Source organism: Pyrgilauda ruficollis, unplaced genomic scaffold (assembly GCF_017590135.1).
Source record: "Pyrgilauda ruficollis isolate IOZ18807 unplaced genomic scaffold, ASM1759013v1 scaffold62, whole genome shotgun sequence".
Taxonomy (NCBI): domain Eukaryota; kingdom Metazoa; phylum Chordata; class Aves; order Passeriformes; family Passeridae; genus Pyrgilauda; species Pyrgilauda ruficollis.
Window position 1 is genome coordinate 2,897,830 of NW_024527933.1, and position 24,522 is coordinate 2,922,351.

General features: G+C 51.8%; 1 protein-coding gene across 2 annotated transcripts in view; it reads right to left on the reverse strand.

The window, feature by feature from the left end:
• Positions 1 to 8,512: 8,512 nt before the first annotated feature.
• NR6A1 (nuclear receptor subfamily 6 group A member 1) overlaps positions 8,513 to 24,522 on the reverse strand; it is a 67,886-nt gene continuing 51,876 nt past the window's right edge. The window contains exons 3-10 of one of the 2 annotated variants that reach the window (XM_041484038.1): positions 22,091 to 22,321; positions 18,030 to 18,085; positions 16,523 to 16,680; positions 15,474 to 15,698; positions 14,631 to 14,885; positions 11,218 to 11,339; positions 9,652 to 9,804; positions 8,513 to 8,735 (exon numbers count right to left, since the gene is read on the reverse strand). In XM_041484038.1, the coding sequence (XP_041339972.1) occupies positions 8,647 to 8,735; positions 9,652 to 9,804; positions 11,218 to 11,339; positions 14,631 to 14,885; positions 15,474 to 15,698; positions 16,523 to 16,680; positions 18,030 to 18,085; positions 22,091 to 22,321 (1,289 nt within the window). In that variant the 3' untranslated portion in view covers positions 8,513 to 8,646. Of the gene's footprint in view, positions 8,736 to 9,651; positions 9,805 to 11,217; positions 11,340 to 14,630; positions 14,886 to 15,473; positions 15,702 to 16,522; positions 16,681 to 18,029; positions 18,086 to 22,090; positions 22,322 to 24,522 lie in introns of both variants that reach the window. The other variant, XM_041484039.1, reaches the window with a different exon arrangement.

The window sequence follows — 24,522 nt, forward strand, 5'->3', positions numbered from 1 at the left end:
CCGCACCAGCCCAGCCAAGGCTGTGCCACGGCTCTGCTCTGGCCAAGCAGCTGCTGGCAACCAGGGTGGAAGAGCAGGACCCACAGTCCTGGGCTCAGGGAAAGCTTCGTCCTCTCTGTATCAGCACAGCCCTGACACGGTGCGACAGTGAGGTGCCCTGCAGTGTTCCCATGCAGACCCAGGGAAGCAGTGAGCCCCGGGCGCTGCGGGGAGAGGAGTGGGAGTGCGGGCTGCACAGCCCTGCTTGTTTTTTCCTTGCTTTGCAGCTGAAGAGAGAAGAAAAACTAATGAAAACAGAGCTCTGGAAGAAGCGCCAGGCCTGGAGTGGCTTCCGCCCCGATCCCCAGCAATTATCAGCCACATGCCAGATGTTCCGATGCGATGCCAATGTCAGAGAAAATAAATCTGTGTCAGGTTCAAGGTCCCTGCCGGGCCGGCACACAGCGGCTCGCGGCTCAGCGCCGCGCGAGGCGGGACAGGGCTGCGGGCCGGCCGCGGCCGCTTCCTCCTGCCAGGCATTGTTCCCCTGGGAAGCCCCGGCCTCACACCGGCCACTTGCTATTTTTGCAGCAAGGTGCTTTCGGGGGTAAATACGTCCCTGCCGGCCTTGGGCACTTTCCTCTGCGCGGGCCCTGGCCAAGGCTGTGGCCTGGCTCCCGCAGCGGGCGCGGGCCACGGTCAGGGCCGGCGCACGGGCCGCGGGGCCTGGCCGGTGGCGGGAGGGTGGATTGCTGAGGGCGGATTTGGGAAGGCCAAACTCTGGAGTGGCTGCACAGGCACTGGGTAGAGCCGGCTCCCAGCAGCCTTAGGGGTTCCTGGGGACAGCGAGGAGGCACAGACGGGTGACATTTTGGAAGCCACAGCAGCCGGGAGGGAAGGATGAGGTGGGTCTGGCTTCCAGCAGCACGGGATGTCAGGGCTGGGGATAGGCCCCAAAGCTGCTGCCCTGAGCACTGTTGTCCTGGCCACGGGATCAGCACAGTTCTGAGCCCTTGATGGGCCCAAGTGCTGGCACATCTGTCACCAAAGCTCCCGCTCACTGTTGGTTTGGAGTCCGCCCGGTCCCATCTCCTTCCCTCACGGCCACGGCGCAGCCGGAGCCCGCGGATCCGCACCACCCGCGGCGGGCCGCAGCGTGCTTTGGCTCCTCGCTGGTGCTTAGCCTTGATGCTCAGCAAAGCATATCTCCTGCTCGGATTTTATCTCCATCCACTCAGCTTATCGGCGCGGGGCAGCCCTCCTGCCTGCGCCACGTTCCCGGAGCGTGCCTGCAGCAGGTGTGGCCAGCACTACCGTTTGCCAAACGACGCTGCCTGCCCGCAGTCCCTGACTCCAGGGCCCGCGCTGATAATGCGCGTGCGGCGAGGACGCTGGCGATAGCGTTCCCCATGACATTACCTTGTCCCCCGCATTCTTCCGATGCCACGCACGCCTGCGCTCGGGGCGCGGGCGGCCCGGCCGTGGCGGAGGGTGCAGATGCTGTGCAGGCAGCACTGGGAAGTGCTGGTGGTCTCCTCCCGGGGGGACTCATTGACATATCAGTCACATAGTTCTGCATAATTGGGACTTGGATGCAGCCTCTCTTTATGTTTCCTCTTGGAAGTTGCCAACAACATGAAGCACTCCTGGGTCAAAATGACAGCCTTTTGTTTACTATTCCTGCTTATGTGCCTCATTTTCTTCAAGGATAAGAGCTCTTTATAGGAATCTTTATTGTGATGAGGTTAGCAGAGAGAAGGATTTCTCTCCAGCTTTCTCTCTCTCTTTCACAGCTGATTAGCAGGGTCGGCCCATGAGGACAGTGATGTGGAGCACAGACCCAGCACTCGCCTCAGGGTCCCCCCAGCCATGAGGCATCTTCTCCAGCACAGCCCCAACCTGCTGGCCCCCCAGCACCCAGCCCGTGGCACTGCTCCCCGCCTACGCACGGCAGGCTGCAGGGAGGGGATCTAGCACCCAATAAAGGCACTGAAAATCCCAACTGACCCCAGAAGCTTGGACAGGAGCTTACCCAGAGCACACACTTCCCCTCCATGGTCTTACCAGCCCACCCATGGTGACCTGTCTTTCGTCTGACCTCTGCAGTGGTGGCCAACCCCATCAGAAGTGTCCACACTTGGCAAAGTGAGATGTGAGAGACTTATGATGGACCAGACAATGGAGACCCACCCGTCTGCAGCACTCAGAACTCTGGCTTTCAGGGGTGAACTCCAAATGGACTGTGACTGGGGAAGGGATGAGGAGAGATGTGGGAGCGGCTGGTGACAAGATGGGAAGAGCTCATGGAATAGACATGGGCAGGGTGAACATCAATGGAGAACCTTCCCCAGCTCTGGGAGAGGCCCCACAGGACCATCCCAGCAGATCCTTCACCCACTGCTGGACTGACTGCGCCGCTGCAGGGAGGTGACCCAGCTGACCCCACAGCCCTGTCCCAGCCAGTGCCCATGGGGTGACACTCCTGGGAACAGCCACTCCTGTCAAGAGGAAAGCAGCTTACCCTTGAAAGTTACTTTGCGAAGGTCAAGAGTGGGACTGTGACAGAGCAGCCTGACAAACACATCTCCCTAAGTCCTTGGGCCCGATAATGTATGTCCCATGCAATGTTGACACTAGTGATCCACCAAAGATCAGGTTAACAAGTCTGACGTTAGTGACAGCGTGATTTGTTCCGCGCTGGCTCTGGATTCATAGAGCCGCTGGCCTTCGGTGATAAACTATTGCGCCGCGCACACGAGCCTGTGGCAGTTGTCACCCGCCGGAGCACCGAGATGAAAAGGGAAGCAGAGCTCTAATCAAAATACAGTGGTCAGTAGGGGTTGAGCTGAAAATTAAAAGGTGCTGGTACTTTTCCCACTCCAGCCTGGCTTTCCAGGCAGCGCCTCGTGCCAGCGCGGGGTGCGGGGAGAGGCTGCCTCGTCACCTCTGCGCGGCTCCAGCTTCGTTTGAAGGTGAGGACAAACCCATCACCCAGCGTGCACAGAGCATCCTCTGCCACCTCCCGGGGAGCCCCACCACTGCTGATCTTCAGGGCCCCCTCACCGGGAATACATCCCCCGTGGCACATTGCCCTTATCCCAGTTCCCAGCCACAGCAGCAGCCCCAAGGCCTTCCCCACACCCAGAGCCCATTCCAGAAGCATGGCAGCAGGCAGGGCAGGGCCACAGCCACCAGCCAGGGCAGCGCTGGGCTCCCCCACCCGAGAGAGAGCCGCCACCAAAAGGGGAAGGCACAAACAGCCCGGAGACGCCAGCGGTGCAGAACATTTCACATTTATTAGTTCATACAGCTAAACACTCACTAAACATGCATTCAACACTTATTGGTCACATTTCCACAGGTAGTCAAGTCCCAGAGCAGAGCAGCGGAGCGGGGCAGGCCGGGCTGAGCCGCCGGCACAAACATTCATTGGGTCGCGGTGAGGGGCAGCTCCCGGCGCCCGTTCCCCCGCGGGTGACACGGGCCAGGCACACCCTCCTGCCCCAGCCCCGGCTCCGAGTGTGCCAACGCTCACCGTGTGTCATGCCGAGGCAACATCCTGCTTCCCTGATTTACACAAGGGATTGTGGGAAAAATGAACGGGAGAAAGCATCACCGGGAACGTCACCGAGGAGCCAACAACCGGGACTGACCCTCTTGGAAACGTCCCCGGACCAGCAAGGGCTGACACAAGCAGCACACCTGACCCGCTGCCTCCCGGGCTGCCCAGGACGGACGCGAGGAGCCCCGAGCTCCTGTGAGGTCCCAAAGGAGACTCTGCAGCAGGACTGAGCTGGAACCAGGCCTGTGGCTGGATGGGCACCACAAACCCCAAACTGCCGTGAGCCACGCTGTCCCCAGGGAGGGACAGCACTCAGCTCGGGCACGGGACACGCAGCAGTGACCACGGGAAGGGAAACACAACTCCAGCAATCACAGCCCCTGCTCCTCGCTGGCAACAGACACTGGCAGTGTTTAGTTTTTCACACAATCCCTTTGAGATGATAAACAGGATGTCACACGAGGTAGTTTAGTTATGGAAATTGAGTCAATAATGTTATCAACTATTACAAGACATTTTATAAATTGAAAGAAACAATGAATCACAAAAGGCTTTGTTAAGGTTGATCGTCATCTGGTTTCAATTTCTGTTTCTTTTTGCCCTTGGGGGCATTTCTTCCACTGAACCATGTTGCTTCTTTCACAGACTTGTCAGAGGGCAGCTCACAGGAGCTATTTTTAATTTATTTTTTTTCCAAGGGAAAGACACTGCCTGGATCGGCCTCCCCAGCTTTTTGCGAGGCTGGTTTAAACTCAGGTTTGCAGACTCTGGCTGAGGGTGCTGGGAGGGTTTCAGCCCTTCAGACTTTTGGTGACTCTCAGTGCTGGCCCTCTCTGTGGCTGGATGGGGCTGTCTGGACACTCACAGCAGCTGTAACCCAACCAGAGTCACACACCAGCGCCCTTCTCAAACTGTCTGACTGTTCCTACAACCACAGTGAGAAAGCTGTACTGATGAAAATGAAGAATTCATGAGCAATAGAGTACAGAGCCCTGCGACTTGCTGCCAGGGACACAATGAGAAATTCCTGTTTCCCCTTTTCCATGAACAGTCAAACATTTAACAGCAAAGGCAGAGGGATGAGGGAATGCAGGAATAGAGCCCCACAGGCAGAGCTGGTCCCCAGCTGCTGGGGGCACAAGGACACAGCCTCGTACAGCCCCGGGCACTTTGGGATGCTCTGCCCACAGCACCACCTCTGAGCCTTCAGCAGGCACACTCCCCACAGCCAAAGCTTTCCCCCCAAAATCCCCACATGGGGCTTTGGTCAGCTCTCAGTGAGTCCTCCAGACAAGTGGGGAAAGAAGCAACTGTTGCAACATCAAAACTAGGGTTTCTCTGGGTCACATTTTAAATACTTATCCCTGAGCTTCTGTGCATTGAAACAACACACCGTGAACCCAGAGAAACGCCACAGCTTGATACTGATAGCTATGCACTCCCCTCCATTTACACATCATCTACAACTTAAAAATTAGTTTCATACTTTAACTAGTTCCCCAAGTTTCCCCCTTTCTCCTGCCTTTCATGTGGCAGGGATGATTGCCGCTTATTATCCTGAGAAATAACAACATTTTCACAGACACTGAGCTTCATAGCTTCAAATCAAAACCAAGAAAGAAGAAAGAATGAATGGGAAATAGCACATTCACAGGAGAATCTTTTTTTTTTTTCTTTTTTTCCTTTTAAAAAATGTAGTAAAGATAAAAGAAATTCAAGTGTTGTTTTTTAAAAAAAAAGTTGGTTTGAAGGACAAGACTTAAACTCCTTTACCAGAAGTGGCTGTGGGTCTGTGCAAAGCCTGAGGAGCAAGGGCAGATCCTGCTGGCACAGGGGAGGGACAGCAGCAGAGCCACTTGAGCCTTGGCATGGCTGGGGACAGGGCCACCAAGGCCCCCCCAGCCAGTGAGAGCAGCCACACTGGGGGGGTCAGGGCTCAGCCCACCTGGCAGGAGCCCGAGCTGAAGGGGAAGAAAACTCCATCACTTTCCAGAAGGTTTTGTCGAGGCCCTGGGACCGAGCCCCGTGCGCGGGACCCTGCCACTGCTCCTCAGCAGCCTCCCCTGAGCACTTCAAATTTATGTCCCAAATCTCTGCTCGGATTAAAAGTAACTCTTCAGCTTTCTATCTGCACAGACGCTTTGAAGGAGAAGAGGGGGTCAGCCAGCCAATCTGTCTTTCAAATCGGGGATAAAAATTGACTTGTCGTGGCAGAAAATTCTACCAAAGACTATTATTGTTGATAGATTTCTCTATGACAGAAGGTCAGATAAGCAAGAGCAGATAGATACCAAAGATAATGAACTTCCCCCTAGTAGCATTAAGCACAAATAAAATATGAGTCCCTGTAAACTGAATGTTACATGAAGAATGGGACAAAAATTCCAACCTTTCCAGGGTGTCCTTCAAACCAAATTCACAAATACATCTACCTAACATCTCTACGTCTCTAGCTACATTCCTACCTTCTCATAATACCTGAGTTTGCAATGCAACACATTCACATTACCCTGTTTAAAAAAGACAAGTCATTAGAGGACTTGGTGCAGAAGATATCAGGAATGACTGTCCCGTGATTCCATCTGGTCTGTTTGCTGCTTCCTTACCTGTCAGTTCAGGAAGGATTTTCTACTCCCTATGGCAAATGTGTGTTTGGGAACGGATACTGCTGCCAATCAACCTTTGTAAAATTTGCTTTCTACAACAGAAAGTGGAACATTCATGTCTGTTTGTCATCATAACTGAATTTAGGTTTTTGGTTGTTGTTGGTACAGCATTAGTTTTGGGAGGCTATTTTGGAAAACCACAGATTACCCAATAGATTATTTTTGTTGGGTAGCTGGCAACAAGATGACTGGTTTTATGTACACTAATTAGAACACTTATTCATCAACAGATTATAATAATTCAGTAACTGTAGAATAAAATCACTCCTATGCAATTTTAACAATTCCTTGAGTGTATAGAACAGCAAGCCAGAAATAACCCGTAATAAAAAGATCATATCAAGCTATTTGGAAATTAAACTCAAAAGCTGAGAAATACATTCTAACTTACAAACAGATACACTAAAACCTTCCCCTGAACACGTGAGGTATTGGCTGTATGCAGAAGGCTTTCCTGAGAATACACACGAGTCTCATTGTACTGTCAGAAAGCAAATGAGGTTTATGGAGCCACCTTTGGGGGCGAAGCTCCACCGAGCTGAGCCGCTGCCGTGCCCAGCAGCTGGTACCCGTAACATCCTGCTTAAATAATGAAAAATGAACAGCCATGGACTTTAAAAGAGGGAAAGCGTTGAGCTGGGAGATGCCCAAGCGGGATTGCCGCGGTGAGGCGGCGGCAGGGCCCTGGCACGGTTTGGCTGTGCCAAAGCAGCGGGGCACAGCCCCCTTGGGAGCACCCCCTGGGCCAGGGAGGGAGGGAAGGACGACTTTGGTGAAAGGGATTTTTCTCCTGCTCACCATCAGGTTCGTGCACAGCAGCTGCAGCCCTGCTGAGCTGTGCTTGCTCTGTGCCACGCAGCTGCCACCAGGGAAAGACAAGAAGGTAGTGACTCGTCCCTCCTACCCTGAAGGAACAAAAGTTGTTTCCACAAGTATTTTTAAATCAGCATTCAAACACTTATCGAGGAGCCACCTTGCTAAGTGAATGCCAGATTGACACCTAAGGAGGCAGGGAAGGAAATCCAGCCAAGGCTGTCTAGGAGAGTGACACGAGTTTTTGAATATGAATTCCTAATGAAGGAGATGAGATCAAGAGCATCTCATCCAACCTCCCCACCATGAGCAGGAAATCATGAGGTCACTCACGAGAATGCCCAAGTTTAGCTAAACACCAGCACTTAGCAATCACTCAATCAGCTACTCAGCTGTCATTAAACCAGTTCTCCATCTGGAGCTGTGGAGAGCCTGAGAGATGGAAAATCCAAGCCTTGCAATACCTAGAACATGGCAGATAACCAAGTACAGCAGTAATGTAGTTTTTCCTGGGATTCCACAAAGAACAGGACAGTCCTGGCAGGATGTAACTATGGAACACCCATTCCCTGAGTCCAGCAGAGAAAGCCATGCCAGAGGACACTGGAGTCCCTGACCCCACTACACAGGCCCCATTTAACACAGGATACAGTAACTGCTCCCAAAACGGGGATTGCTGCAATGCAGAAGTCTCAGAAGTCAGGTACCATGTTGGAGGAACACATTAACAGGGGCAATCCTGCCTCTTCTCTAAGTAGGTTTTTCCTGCTTTTGTAAACCTAAAATGGATGTTAAGGAAGTGATGATAAAGTCCTTGCCATCTTCTAGCAACAGGAGCACCTTTGAGTAACGCCAGGAGCCTGTTATGAACTGCAGGAACACAATTTCAGAGGAATTGGCAGGTGTTGTGGCAATAGTAAGAGGGCAGCTGGCCAGGAGGGGCTGGGCAGACCCCACCTGCAGCTCCCCAGACAGGACAGGACCAGGGAGCCCCTCAGAGCACTGCCATCCCACTGGAAAACTGCATCTGGAAACTGCCAGGGGAAAAGAAACCAACCGCCTAGACAGACTTCTTCTCCACTCCTGCCTTTCTAAAATTAAAGAAAAAGCTTGGCACTTCTCTCAGCACCCACTTCTCCAGAGTCGTCCCTTTGGGATACTAACAGCTCTGTCAACATTTGCGCTCTGTGACAATTGCTTTGGATGCAAATCATGGAAAGAGCAGTGCGTGAACAGCATCTTCTCCTTGAGGTAGTCTTAGTCATCTCGGTCCCCAGCCCCAAATACAAAAGAACTAACCCTAATAAACACTGTAACATTAAACATCTTCACATTCTGTAAACTGCTGGAGAATGCATCTGCTGCATTCTTACAGAACCATGTGCATCGTGTTGAAGATCATACATTCAACTCTGTCGTGAAATAAATATATAGGAAAACGAGACTTAAAACAAAAAACAAACAAACAAAAAAAAAAAAAAAAAAAAAACCAAACAAAAAAGATTCTTGCTACAAGGGCAGGGAGGCCCACTGCCCTGTCTCCTGCCTGGATGGCGTTTGCCCTCTCCCATGTGAGCTGGGCCTGGCCCCAGGCTCAGCCAAGGCACCGGCCGGGGCCAGCTGCGCTCACTCTTTGCTCACACTCGTCTTGCAGGAATGTAGAACGGCCTTAAAAAGGAGAGGCAGCTGCTCCAGAGGGACATTCACCATTTTTCCTGGTAAGAAAGAAAGAAACCAGAATTAGCAGCCACAACTGAATCAGATTTCAGAGGCACCTAAGCCAGCAGCACTGGAGACGGTTTTACCTTGAACCTTTCACAGAAACAGTTAATCATCCTACAGCTACATTAGACATTTGATATGCATTTGGACACAATCTGATTTATTTACTGAATAAAAAGCAAAATAAATGGGCAAAGTCAGATCAAAATGATTTCTCCACAATGGAGAAGTATTTACAGAAAGTGGGAAAGGCAATATCCCATCTCACCTCAAACCCCCTTGTTGATCTCTGTGGGTAAATTACGAGAGCTACTCTGAGATTATTATCTAGTTCATTATGACGGAGGAGGATGAAGCATATGGAGCCTTGACACAGGGAGGCAAGCATCTCCCTTTGCCATAACATTCAGGAACAGTTTTAGTAACACTAGGCCTTGGAGATCTAATTAGCAATGCAACTGCAGCTGAGAATTCACCTGCGGATTTCCGAGGTCCAGATGAGGAAACCTGGGGGTTACACTGATCTGGTTGAACTCCGCTGATCACTTTCTGCTCAGTTCAGGGATCACCCTAATTCTGATAACTACTCAAACCAGGATTACACGCTTTTGAGACAAAATGCACCCCATCTGGGAGTGAAAGAAGAGTAAGGGGAGACTGAACAATGTACTTAAAGGGTGTCAGGTAAGGCACCTCTTCCCCAAGTGGAACTAACCCTGTGCCCATCAGCATCACCTTGCCAAGAGCCCCTCAGACTGGATGAGCTCAAGGCAACGGGACTTAAAGATGGGCAGAAGCTCTGATAGCTGGTCCTACACAAACATCCTCGACCGAAGTCCACAAGAATTTCGCTGCATTAATTAATTATCTCTCAGAAGCACACGCCCCTCCCTGCTCCCAGGGCGGTACCTGCGATGTAGCGGATCTCCGGCAAACACATCATTAGATCCGGGAAGCGGTTGGGCTGGTGGGGGTATTTGTACTCTGTGAAGTCCTGGCAAACGTACCAGTACCGCTTATTCAGCTGCTCCAGCTGGGAGGCGTTGGTCAGACCCCTGATATCTGGAAAGGAATACAATTAGAGCAATCAAAACATGACAAAAACACCTCAGAGAGCAGCAGCCTCACACTTACTGCTGCTTCTTCATGACAGACTGATTTCTGTCACTCTGATCTGGGTTCCTGCTTTGGAGACTGGCTTCCAGCACCCAGTCAGACCAATACTGAAATTCCCATCTCCCCTCCTGCTGTGCCTGCATCACGGATGTGTCTTTGTAAGTGTGTCTGGATCCAGGATTTCCCTCCACAAAAGGCTGGGAAGAGAACGGCTAATGTCCTACACTGCTCACCTGCAGCTCAATGAATGCTCTTGGAGAGAACAGCCTCAGCAACCTGAAATCCCTGCCTGGCACAACACAGCCAGGTGTCAGGGTTTGGTTTTCACAGCAGATCAGTGTGACACCTCCCCAGACAGGAGCACATTGGTTTTAGCTCTATCATCTTGGCTGAGGACAGCACTCAGCTCTATAATTAAAGATATCATCACATTTCTCCCCATCTGCCTATGAATTTTGTCACGGGAGCTTTATAAACTTGTCAAGTTCTTGTCTTTAAATTTAGCTTTGCCAGCGTCAGGCAACACACACAAAGGAAAAATGGACAGGCAGGAAGTCCCACTGGCAGCGAGAGCAGCAGCACTGGCAGGTCCTGGGGAGGATCCAGCACAGCAGCGAGGAAGCTGCGGAGCAGGCTCGGAGCTGGGAGACCATCTGACGGAAGAGGCATTGATCTACTGCCCAAAAGCTGACTTTTAAAAATAAGTCTCAGGTATTTCACATAAAAAATTGCAAACTTCAACTAAAAATAAAAGAAGACAGGAAGTTAATGAAAATACATTTTGGAAAACAATGGAGAGAGCTCGAGAAGTGCATTATCCAGTGTCAGGAAACTGCCCAGGGAAGCAAACCGGAACCTCAGCCCGGCACAGATTGAAGTGTCAGCATTATCTCCCTCTGGAAACGAGCGGGGGAGGAGGGAGCCCGCAGCACATTTTTACAGACTGCAACTATCTTTCACAGTACAAAAGGCTCAGGGGACATTTATTTCCAAAATTCCAGCTGAACACTATTCACTGAGCATTTGTCTCTGCATGGATTTTGAAATGCCCAGGGTCTTGGAGCCTGAACTGCCAGCTTTAATATGCTGCTTAATCAACAGGAGGATCCAGCCCTGTCCTAGGCTGAATTCATGGCCTGCATGTAAATACTTCATTTGTGATTACCTTTCACTGTGAAGAGTCAGATTTAGGTACAGAACTTAAAAAGTAGGAACCCAGCTAAGAAACCTAAGGACATATCCTGAAGGTAAACATTTTAATGAGTCTGAAAAACTCTAAAAAGAGAGGAACCACTCTTACAAACTCACCCATGGAGGCATAAAATGCACAAGAGGGGCCGTGGCTCCTCTTTGCCTCACCTTGGTTGAGGAAGTTGATGGCTTTCATGCAGGCATACTCCTCGTTGCTGACCTTCAGCTGGTTGAATTTGCGAAAGAGGTAGATCAGGCGCTCCATCACCTCCATCCCCTCTTCACTGAACCTGGAGGACACAGATCACATCAGCACACACAGCACAGGGACTGGACAGTGAAGGCATGAAGCTTATTAGAGTAACTTCAGAGATTTTAACACCTTGCAAGAGAACTTTAAAGGAAGTCATCAAACTGTCTGAAGTCTGCTGGTACCAAAAATAAGGAAGAAAATGTCTCGGTTACAAATGCAGAATGATAAAATCATGGAATGGTTTGGGTGGCAATTACCTCAAAGCTCATCCAGTCCCATTCCCCTGCCAAGGGCAGGGACACCTTCCACTAGACCATGTAACTCAGAGCCCCTCGGATGGGGAGTCCACAATCTACAGATATTTTTAGGAAAAAAAAAACCCTCTTGGTGATTCAGTTCACCACCAGCCTGTTCTAACAGCAGAGAAGGTTTCACAGAACCTGCAGAGAAACCAGTGACAGAGATGGGCAGCACAGGGCACACTGATGCACAGGGAACACACCCCAAAATCTCCTGGAAAATTGGCTGGTGGGGATTTAGTGGGTGCAGAATGAGGTCCTCCTGCTAAAGAGGGTGCCACACTTCATCAGGAGAAACACCCCACAAGTGCACCATGAAAAAGCCATGGGGAAGGACCGAGCTGGAGCAGAGTGGGAGGGTGTGGAGGGCTGTGGGTGTCTGCAGGCACCTCCAGACCATCCCACGCCTGCCCAGGGCCAGAGCAGCCTCTTGGGAACATATCTCACAGCAACAGCCCCGGCTTCAAAGCAGGCACATATTGCAGAAGCACTCAGAAGTGGGACAGAAGTGTTTCGGGAAGCTTCAGCGTGCTCTGGCATTGTGCAGCACAAAGAATAAGAGCACAGCCAGCAAGTCATCTCTGAATAGAACAGAAATAGAACCTTTTTCACTGAATAATACCTTATTTTGGCATGTGTGTTTGTTTACTTCAAAGTTATTTGTAAAATGCATGGTGGGGTTTGACCTCTGAGAAGTGAAAACAAGCTGTCTGAACTCCAGGTCAGTTCTTCAAGAAAGTAATATTGTAAGTGATGAAAGCCTTGTCGGCTAATCTAAAGTTGTACAAGTTTTCTTGCTCTCCAGTTGACATTAAAAATCTTGCAGGTGCAAGATTGCAAAGCTCAAGAAGTTAATGAGCACAAAGACCACTCAGTCATCTGTGGGGTTTAATTGTTTTTAGAGCATGCACATTTTTACCAGCCACTCATCACTTCATAAATCCAGGAGAGCTCTTCTCTCATTCCTGCAGTTGAACTGTCTTACTTTTCTGCACATACTTTCCTCCCCCTTTCAAACAAAGCTGTTCTGTTTTTCACAGCCCTATTTCTTCTTGAGGACTGACTCCTCCACACACTCTTCCTCACAGTTTACACCAGGCAAGTTTCTGGCTGGGAGTTGTCGGCATCAGCTGGGGAGGAGGGGGAAGGGAAGCGCTATCAGGAGTGCTGGGGGAGGTCAGGAGTCTATTCATTTCATATTCATCTTCAGAAAAACAGCACAATAAAAGAAAACATTTGATCTAGCAGGCAAACAGAACATTTAGCCAGTTGTTAGAAGCAATTAAAACAAAAGGGGCTGGGGAGCTCATTCTATGCCTTTGTTTGTCACCTATGCTTTAGCACTGCTCCTGTCATTTTGTTAAGAGCAGAAATTAACCCTGAAGTGCCACACCATCCCTGCTCAGTGTGATTTCTCCAACCAGGTGTGAGCTCTGATGAAGTTCACTTTGCAGCCATTCCTGATCAATGCCAGAGGAGCCAGGGGCTCTTTGAGAACACCCTCAAATGGGACACCTCTCCAAAAGGGCCCCTCTCAAATCCAAAGTGACCAGATATTCCAGGAGTGCTTTGGACTGATACCCATGAGCTATCCCACTGCTGCTGGAGACAGTCAGGCCATGGCTGAAGGACCATGCAGACCAGTGGGAGGGAGCCAGGCAGCTCCAGACCCCTCATCTGTGCAGCTTCCCGCTAAATGGCTTTTGGGGTGTGCACTCTCCCAGGTTACTAATGACAATTAATGACACTTGAAAAGCTAAATCACAAGAGGAGACTGCAGAAGCATTCCTCTCCCAAGAACACCTATTTTCATCCATGTGCACAGATCTTCTCTGAAGGACCTTCAAGGCGACCAGCTCTGAATTGCCGGTTTCTGCAGGGCGAGGATTCCTCCTTTGTCTCGTTGTCTTACCTCTCGCTTGTATTTATCACAAACTCAAAATGAAACAAACACTTCTCTTGTGAGGCTCTGACCAGGACAGCAGGAACAAAAGGACAGCTGAATGCAAGAACAAGTGGCATTGTGGTTTTCTATGACCCTCAGTGCTCCTCGCAGGAGCTGCACCAGATGCACGATGAATGGCTGCGCAGAGCGGCGCCGCAGAGCAACCTGTCCCAGGAAATGAGACACCTGGGGCCAGCTCCCCGCTGTGGGCTCAGCCAGCCAGTGCCTCTGCTTGTCACAACAGACGCACAAAGGAGCCCCCAAGAACCACGAGATACTGCAATGGCTGAGGACCACAGCACTGTTTTAAATCTCTGCTCAGCAGACATTCCCTGGTGACTCCGGCAGCATCGTGAGCCCAGCAAGGGCAGAGAGCAAAGGGCAGGTGTTTAAAGGGAGGATGGGCAGCAGTTTCTCTAAATCCTACCTGTTCTGCCACAGTATGGTGAGACTGGGACTCTACTACCAAAGGAAGAATCTGTCTGACACCAAGACTACAAAATAAAATATCCAAACCAAAAAACAACACCCTGACCAACATGATAAATGAAAGGCAGGTTCTTCAGAGCATCAGATAGTCTGTACCATGGAAAAAACAAGAGCTAAGTTGCAACATCTTTAAATTTATCTAATCAAAACATTGAAATAGCAATTAATAATGAATACTTTGATAATACAGACAACCAGCTATGTGAGCAACCTTTCCACTGGCCCAAAGGGTTTTTAAATAAGGCTTTCTTTCCTGTGTGTCAGGGTTACCCAAAGTGTTGGTTAGTTTTATCCTCCTCATAAAAAGGTGGCTTGTAGGGCTCTGTTGGAGGACAACAGCATTGCTACGTGGAATTCAAACAGCCCCACCTATCACCGTGCCCTTCCCTGCAGAAGGAAGTTGTGATCCAGCACTGACTAACCAAGATGTGCTTTCTAAACCTGGAACAACTGTTCCCTAAGAAACAGAAAAGGAAATCAGCCACAGGTACAGTGACCTGTCCCAGGAGGTGGTCAGAGGACACCTGTCTGTTGGGCTCCCGTGGCTCCTCATGCCCAGATCTCAGTGCCTCACCCTGAGCTCAGCCCATCTCACCTGTGCAGCTCGTCGTCAGAGGGAGAGTACTTGGAGGTGACATCTGCAAGGTCACCAAAGATCTGCTTGCTGTAAACAGTCAGCGAGGAGAGCAGGATCAGCTCCTGCCACGTAGAGCTGAGCAGGCAGGTATAGTCCTTGATGGAGAGTTCGCAGAAGAACGGCAGCTTCTTGATCCAAGCAATCTGCCTGAAAAGCAACTCATCCGCCAGACGACACAGCAACGCAAACAGCTCTGCCTGAGTCACTTTGTACCTGCAGGCAGAGTTAGTACAGAGGCAGAAAAAACATTAAAAACGTTGAATGACATCATCTGACGGGGAACTTGGAAACAAGGCAAATGCCAAAGGAATTGGGTGTCACCTGGTGACAGGAGCCACGATGGTCAGCACCCACCTGACCTGCTCAGGCAGGGGCTGAGGGGAGTCCTCGTGGTCCCTGGGGTCACCCAGCAGCCAGCCTGGCCAGACCATGCAGCCCAGAGCCCCCTGCCAGGCCTATGCATCCCAGCCCCAGCCCCAGCCAGGTGGGATGGGGTCCTGTTTGCTTCTTGCCCCGTGGCTGCCCCTTGCCCTGGGGACATCCCTGTGTCACACGCCCCAGCCAGGTGGGATGGGGTCTGGTTTGCTGCTTGCCCCATGGCTACACCTCACCCTGGGGACATCCCCGTGTCACACGCCCCAGCCAGGTGGGATGGGGTCCTGTTTGCTGCTTGCCCCATGGCTACACCTCACCCTGGGGACATCCCCGTGTCACACGCCCCAGCCAGGTGGGATGGGGTCCTGTTTGCTGCTTGCCCCGCGGCTGCCCCTCGCCCCGAGGATGTCCCTGTGTCACACGCACCCGTCCTCGATGAGCATGGGGGTGCTGAGGGGCTCCAGGTCCTCGGCACACACCAGCTGGCTGATGAGGCTGTGTGACTGCGGGTCCAGGCTGCGCGGCTGCGGCGCCACCAGCGCCGAGTGCGCCGAGTAGCTAAAAAGGTGCGGCAGGTACTGGTAGTGCGTGGACACCGGCGTGCCCAGGTACTGATCCCTGAGTGCAGCGAAGCCGTTCAGCTCCACGGACCTACTGGAAGAGGAAAAGCTCTTCAGCACACCCCCAAAACTCCTCCTGATTCGTTACAGTGTCGCATCCAGCTCCACCAGAAATGTTAACAGAAATAGGGAAAGCAAACAGAGTGGAAATGCCTCTGAGCTCAGAGGATGCCCTGGAAATGCCCTGGAAAGAGGCAGGTATGCACACCCAGCCTGGCTGGGCACTGGGTCCACGGGAGGGAGATCTGGGAGTGCTGCTGAGCTGCCATTCAGGGAGCAGAGCAGAAACCCAAACCCACCTGTGCCCAGCCTTTCCACCCCGGCCTCCTTACAGGGCCAGAATTTAGGACTGTACATTAAGCACTCACACAGCCAGTGAACATAAACAAGGCCAAGCTTAAGCTGCAACTGAAAGCAGATGGGACCAGGTCTGAGATTCTTGCAGTGTTTGCACTCACAGCAGCCAACTTTAACATAACACCACCAATTACTAACACAAACGGTTTTAGAATCTGAGCACAGTGCAGAGAAAGAACTCATGCAGAATGAGCAATGAAAGGTGATCAAGTTCTCAAGATCAGCAGAAAACACAAACAATATAAACTGAGGTATATTTTAAATATAATTGTAACTCAAGATTGTCTTTTGCTCACAAACATCTCATTTCCCAGTTCAATTCTTTTCAGCCCAGTGCCTGTTTGTCTTAGAACACAATCAGGGAGGTAAGAACCTGCTGCATGACCAGTTTACACAAAGATGCACTCACATGTTTTCCCCACACTGACCCCAGGTATCACTCAGGGAAAGAAATCCAAGATTCCTGTAACACAAAATTCTTCCAGGGGTCATTCCCACCTTGAAGATGGAGTAGAAACAGGTGAAGGCTGGTTGCTCTCAGAAACTCCATTTCCAGGGGAGCTGTGGTCACTGTCTCCGTTGTTGCTCCATGACATGTTTGCCTCTCCCTCAAATTCTTGCCCAGACATAATTCTCTCAATCTCTTCCTCTGATATCTGTCAAACACAGGACACAACGGTTACTTTGGCTGGGATCTGAAAAGCAGAGCCTCTGTTTGCAAACACCTTGTTTGGGCACATCCAACAGGGCTGACCCTCCCACCCCCTGCAGGTACCACATCCTTCCTCTGCACTTAACAACACACAGGGAAAATTCTATTTACAGGTAATTGTGGTGACCTCCAGCAGCACTGTTCAAGTGAGGGTAGCACAGCAGACAGGAACTGACACATGAAAAGATGATGTCAGATGAACAGGGCTAGGAGCTGTAAATCAGCCACTGTCACACCGTGAAAAACCTGGCAGTAATTGAGGCCAGTGCATTGGGAACATCACTCAGGACTGGCAGAGGGAATGGCAAACAGGAGGTGGGGCAGGCTCTGCTTTGATAAAGCAATCAAGAGAGGCAAGGTGACACATATCAAATCAGTCAGGAAAACGTTTACAGGGAGACAGAGCTCCCTATTTTCCTCCAGATAAGAACCAGGTGGCACCTGAAGTAGCAATTGAGCATCTAATACTTAAGTTCTAGAGAGTAACACATACAAAGCTAAAATAGAGTAAAAAAAATTAAAATTGAATTCACTGTAATAGAAAGTTTCAAGAAAGTGATAGGCATGCTTCTGGAGGAATATTCCACCACTAATGGGGAAAATGCAACAAAAATTTAGAGGCTTTTTTTTTTTTTTTAATTCTGTGTATGTCCCTTAATGCAAACAGCAGGAAACAGGTCTGTGTGGTTCCAGGCAGGCTGTGCCTGACACTGCCCAGCAGGGCAGAGCAGTGCTTGCTTGGCTCCTCACACTTTGGGCTGGGCTGAGGGCTCCTTCCCAGGCACTCACACCCACAGAAACTGCTTCCAGTGTTATTTCTGTTTTGCTAAAATAAACAGTAAACTTTTAAAAGACCCCTCTTCCAGGAGCAAGCTGGAAATGGCCATCATTCCTCAGGCTGTGGCACAAGCTGCCGTGCTGAATCCCCTGGCGCTTTACGAGGCATCTCTGGACAAGCTGGGCCATCAATCAGACAGACATTTACTGGTGCCCTGCTTGCCACAGCTGAAGGGACTGCAGCAGGCAGATGAGATTTACTGGGAGGGATGGAGGGACAGACGTCCTTGTGTGGCTCACAAAGGACGGGGTGAGCCTGTCCGTGTGTCCAGGCAGCACCCAGCTCTGGTTACCAACCCACAGCTCCTGATGTGCTTCTGACAGAGCCAGAGCCCTCCAGGCCAGCAGGAGGCACGGCCAGGGGTGATGGAGGCTCACCCAAGCCAGGCTGAGCCCAGCCCAGCCCAGGAGAGCAAAAGCTGAAGGCAACCACGAGGGACAGGCACACGTGCTCACCTGGACAGGTCCAATGCTTTTGTTTCTGCCTCCTGGCATGCCATCCTCCCTGATTGCTGAAAGATACAACCAAGCCTTAGTGAGGAACACTACTGCAGGGCATTAAGCAGACACTTATGTTAAAAGAAGAAAGATACAACCAAGCCTTAGTGAGGAACACTACTGCAGGGCATTAAGCAGATACTTATTTATGTTAAAAGAAGTTTTTTATACCTCAAAAGATTGATTTCTTTCATTAAAGAAGTTTACAGAGAAACCTCCAGTGCTTAAGCAGCACACATCATGGTTCTCACCCCAAAAGGCACAGACACATCCATGGGGCTACAAGCATTACTCAAGGATTTTAGTTTCTTCATGTGCTCCTTAAGTGACAGGTAATGAAGGAATAACAATCCTTTATCACAATTAATTTCGGCATTATTTGAGAAGTGGAACAGGGTAAGGAACCCTATCTGAGCCCTGGAAATAACCCACAGAAAACAGAGAGGAGATGTTTGACCCTGCTGGTGCTGGCAAAGCCACGGTTTAAAACTGAACTTACCACCCTGGCCTGCACAGCTGCACTTCAGAGGGGCAGCCTCATTTCTCAGCTGCATTTTTAAGTCTCTTCAATCAATCCCCAGGGAGCTGCAGTGAAATCCAGCTAAGGGGATAAACCTGGAGCAGTTTCTGCAGCTTGCTTTCCCTCTCTCTGCAGAGGCCAGTGGCAGCCCTGCTCCTGGGTCCCCTTTATCAGGGCTCCATCTCTTTCCCAGCACGACCTGGCCAGCCTTGGCAGGAGGCTCTGCCCAGCTGCACGGTGACCTTGCTGCTGCACAGCCTCACCCTGCTTGGCACAGGGGCTGCAGGAGGCCCTCCCGGAGCAGAAAACCACACGAAATTCCAGCAAAAATTTCTGTCCCAGAAAAGCCACGCTGCTGCTCGGTTTGAGATATCCTCAGCTCAAACCCTCCTCTGTGCCTCGAGGCTGCTCCTGCAGCTCAGGGAGTGGCTCAGCAGGGCAAGGAGGGGGCCACGGGACCTGGGCTGTGCCTGCCCAAACCCCAACCACCGACCCGGGCAATGCACAGCACTGGCTGTTTATTTCCTATGAAAGCTCTTTTAAAAAATAATCAGTTTCTCAGTTAAAAAAAAAAAAAAAAACCAAAAAAAACCCTGTCATAGTTAACTGTTACCCCTTTAGGTTTTTTTAACTTACTGGAACCACAGGAATTCTGGGGGAATTTTTCTCATTTTACAAGATATTTTACCACTAACTGTGATTTAGAAGCCTCCCTTCAGCTCATTCCATTAAGAGCCCTGGGCATAAATTGTCTTGGTCTTTTGATTTCAAAGTGTAATTTTAGCAGACAATAGCTTACACCTGTAGGAATGTTTTTGCTGGTGGTCCATCAAAAAGGCCTCAAGAGACCTGAATGGTTCCCAAATACAGATAGACTCTCTGGAATATCATCCTGCTCCTGGGCTGCATGACAGCCAGTCTCCTCAAAGCTGGCTTTCCTACCAATGGAAGCTCTGCACCTATCTGAATTTAAAAATTATTATATTTAGACCTGATATTGAAGGGATTTTCCAACCCAACAATGCCATAACTTGGACACCAGGGCAGGGAGAGAAAGCTCCAGAAGCCAACACTGAGGATCTCCAGGGCTGCCTGCAGCCTGCCGACCTTGGCGGAGACACCAGCGGGGAGTGAAATTCACACGGCTGTTGGGAGGAGGAAGGGAAGGGAAAGGGGGAAAGGAAGGGAAGGGGAGAGGAGGGAAGGAAGGGAAGGGAAGGGAAGGGAAAGGGGGAAAGGAAGGGAAGGGGAGAGGAGGAAGGGAAGGGAAAGGGGAAAGGAAGGGAAAGGGGGAAAGGAGGAGAGGAAGAGAAGGGAACAAACCCACAGCACAGCCCCAACACCCCCAGACCCACAGCACAGCCCTGACACCCCAAACCCACAGCACAGCCCCAACACCCCCAGACCCACAGCACAGCCCTGACACCCCAAACCCACAGCACAGCCCCAACACCCCCAGACCCACAGCACAGCCCTGACACCCCCAGACCCACAGCACACCTCCAACACCCCCAGACCCACAGCACAGCCCTGACCCCCAGATGAGGGACCCAAGCTGTCCCCAGACCCACAGCACACCCCCGATACCCCCAGACCCACAGCACACCCTCTGATCCCAGCTCCCCCATCTCGGCCCCGATGTATTTCTAAGGAAGGTCCTGGTGGATTTGCAGTGAATTTATGAAGTTTCAGTGCCTCTGACAGGCGGCTGCTGCGTGAGCGATGGCCCAGAGGCCAGCAGCAGCCACAGCTAGAGCCGTGTGTGACACTGGGGTGTGGCACACGGGATGGTCACCGCACGGCCAGGGCAGCACTGCCAGCTCCACCTGTGCCAGCACACCAAGGAATGCCTGCTTTTAACAGGTAACAGCAATTCCAGAGGGTAAACACACACAGGACTGGAGTGAGGAGTACAGGTGTGACACTGACATCAACCACAGGCCGCTCTTTATTACTGATTTCTGAGTTACTTCAGACTGTCCATGCTGAAGGTGACACCACAGCATTCACCTCTGCACATGTGGGGATCAGGGGTGGCTGTCCCTTACCCCTGCACACGTGGGGAGCAGGGCTGGCTGTCCCTCACCTCTGCACACGTGGGGATCAGGGTGGCTGTCCCTCAGCCCCGCACACGTGGGGAGCAGGGCTGGCTGTCCCTCACCTCTGCACACGTGGGGATCAGGGTGGCTGTCCCTCAGCCCCGCACACGTGGGGAGCAGGGCTGGCTGTCCCTCACCTCTGCACACGTGGGGATCAGGGTGGCTGTCCCTCAGCCCCGCACACGTGGGGAGCAGGGCTGGCTGTCCCTCACCTCTGCACACGTGGGGATCAGGGTGGCTGTCCCTCAGCCCCGCACACGTGGGGAGCAGGGCTGGCTGTCCCTCACCTCTGCACACGTGGGGATCAGGGTGGCTGTCCCTCAGCCCCGCACACGTGGGGAGCAGGGCTGGCTGTCCCTCACCTCTGCACACGTGGGGATCAGGGTGGCTGTCCCTCAGCCCCGCACACGTGGGGAGCAGGGCTGGCTGTCCCTCACCTCTGCACACGTGGGGATCAGGGTGGCTGTCCCTCAGCCCCGCACACGTGGGGAGCAGGGCTGGCTGTCCCTCACCTCTGCACACGTGGGGATCAGGGTGGCTGTCCCTCAGCCCCGCACACGTGGGGAGCAGGGCTGGCTGTCCCTCACCTCTGCACACGTGGGGATCAGGGTGGCTGTCCCTCAGCCCCGCACACGTGGGGAGCAGGGCTGGCTGTCCCTCACCTCTGCACACGTGGGGATCAGGGTGGCTGTCCCTCAGCCCCGCACACGTGGGGAGCAGGGCTGGCTGTCCCTCACCTCTGCACACGTGGGGATCAGGGTGGCTGTCCCTCAGCCCCGCACACGTGGGGAGCAGGGCTGGCTGTCCCTCACCTCTGCACACGTGGGGATCAGGGTGGCTGTCCCTCAGCCCCGCACACGTGGGGAGCAGGGCTGGCTGTCCCTCACCTCTGCACCCGTGGGGAGCAGGGGTGGCTGTCCCTTACCCAGACCACAGCTGTTCCAACCAGAGCAGGTGGTCAGTAAAAATCCTCACACCTCACCCGCGGGCAGCAGCTGCTGGTCTAAGCACCCATGACAGCAAACAGGTAACATCTCTTGGGTTCTAAAAGCCTGTTTAAGTGACTTAATTTTTGTCTCCTTAGTAGATTGAAGCATGGAAATAGCCACCACTTTGCTCAGCATAAATACAAATATTCTCAAAATATTCAAACATGCTTTCAATTCATACAGACTGTTCCTCCATACAGGAATGAAGTCGCTCAGAACTCAGCACCCGTGCATAATTTTTAATCCACGCACCATTCTGCTGAAGTTCTGGGGTGTTTTTTGCAGGGAGTTTCGGAGGCAGCACTGCAGTACGAGACGGCAGCCGAGGGAAGGGCGGCCCCCGCGGTGGCTCCGTCCCCTGTGTGTGCCTCCCCCGCGCCGTGGCAGCCCCCCGCAGCCCCCCGGCCGTACCTTTGCGGTTCATGCCCATCTGCAGGCACTTGAGCAGCCGGCAGTACTGGCACCTGTTGCGCTGCTTGCGGGACATGACGCAGTTCTTGTCGCGGCTGCAGCGGTACACGCGCTTGTTGCAGATGCTCCTCTTGAAGAAGCCCTTGCAGCCCTCGCAGGAGATGATGCCATAGTGCAGCCCCGTGGCCCTGTCCCCGCAGATCAGGCAGGTTCGCTGATCCACCCGCTCATCTGCAAGGCAAGAGGGAGCTTTGAGGAGACCCGGGGTTGTGTCAGTGGGTCTGACTGAGGGGCAGCCCCTGAGCATCCATCCCCCAGGGGCAGCAGCTGACAGAACCAGAGGACACAGCCTCAAGCTACGTCAGGGAAGGTATAGGTTGGATATTAGGAAAAAATTTTTCACCGGAAGAATAATGAAGTACTGGAATGCTCTTCCCAGAGAGGTGGTGGAATCACCATCTCTGGATGTGTTTAAAAAAAGGCTGGCATAGTCTAGTTGAGGTGTTAGGACATAGGTTGGACTTGATGATATTAGAGGTCTCTTCCAGCCTCATTACTCTGTGATTCCCTTCCCCACAGCCAGGCAGGACCCTTGGGGCTCTCCCCAGCAGCCATGGACCTTCCTGCTGTTCCCAGCAGAGAGGAGCAGTAACTCCAATGGGGGAAAAAGGTTCTGAAATGTCCCACCTCAACTGCACAGAGCAGGGTGTGCAAATACACAAACCTGGCAGACAGCAGTGACTGTGAAATCCTGTCATAGCTCACAGACTCCAGGGGCACCTCTGGGCTTCAAAGGCCTCGCTGCCCTCACGAGCCACCCCAGAACCCGAGAGAACGTCGGTACAGAAACCATCGTGCAGCCCAGCCACAGCGATGTGATTGTACTGATCCTTTCCCAAATCTTTGAAAAGCCTTTGGATGACTAAAAATGTAAATTTCAGGGCTCTCCGCAACAGGAGCTGTCACATTAAATTCAGTATTTTAAGACTCTACCACTGCCTGAGGGAGAGAGCAGAGATGATGCTCGGCTCAGTGAGATGTCCAGACAGGGATGTCAGACAGAAGGAAGAAGAAAATGATGGTGAAGAGACCCAGGTAGTGCACCCAGAATCTCATCACCTCCTACTGCACAGGGAGGCCTAAACCTCACTTCAACCAAGTCAGCTATGCTTAAAATAATGCCGGCAAGTTGCACCAGCAGCTCTTCCTGCAGCAGATGTTTCACAGCTCAACAGTTTAACCCCTTGCACGCCAGGCCAAGCTGCCCCAGCCCCCATCTCATGTTTTAACCCAACAGTTGCAAACAGATCTGCACTGCAAAGGTGGGAGCTATTCAAATACATTCGGGGACACACAAATCTGCAGTATTCCAGCATTCTCCAGTTGCTTTCCCAAATGTCAAACATTACCCAGATGACTAGATCACCCTGGCTGAGCCAGAGAAAGGAACCACCCTGCTGCTTCCCACTCGGTACACCCTTCCCAGGGATGCTGGTTAAACCAGGCTGTCTCTGGTGTTCCTGAGGCAGGACAGTGCCATTGCCCACGGGGGCAGGAACACCCACGGCCCAGGCAGGACCAGGAGGTGGCACAGGCTCTGAGACTGCCTGGGCACAGAGCAGGGCACAGAGCAGGGCACGGCAGCTCCCCGTGCCCACCATCCACACTGGGAGCCAGCAGGGAGCTCAGACAGGGCAGACACAGCTGCACAAACCCACAGCGTGCCTGGGGTGCTGCCCACAGCCCTGCTCCTGTCTGCACACACCTTCCCCAGCCTTGGGCTTGTGAAGATGAGCTGAGTCAAACTCGCTCCATTTAGATGTGACCAGGGAGTTTTCTGACACAAAGGTGTTTATCCACAGGATGGATTTTTGGAGCAGCGGGAGGTAAGAGTCACAGTGAAGTCTTCTCCAGCCTCAATAAAGCCCAAGCAAGCTGACAAACCAGGGTGTAGCTTCTTACTACTGCAGCACATATGAATGCAAGAGAAATGAATGAGCCAAATGTTTTGGGACCAGAAATTAAACCAGTTTTCAGTTACACAAGCCAAGTAAAAATCTAAACCAGCTGCTCCTACTCACAAGCAGCTTTCTCCAGAGCTTAAACCCAGTAGAAACCAGAACCAATCTGTGTTAATCTCTAAAAGGTTTGCTTATGCACAGCATGCACATTTGCACTGTTCTGCAAATTTCACTGTTATAAACCATTAAAATAAAGGGATGAACAAAGGAAATACAAACTTTAAGTGAAGAAAATTCCTGATTTGCACCAAAACATTCCCAGTTTCACATGACAGAGCACCTCAGGCATGTGCTGCACCCGAAGGAATGTGGGTCCAATCAGGAGTGGGGCTATCTGAGCATCTCTGTAGGGAGGCAGCTAAACATGACTTTGTAGCACCAAGGTAATCTCCACCTTCAGCAATCTGATAA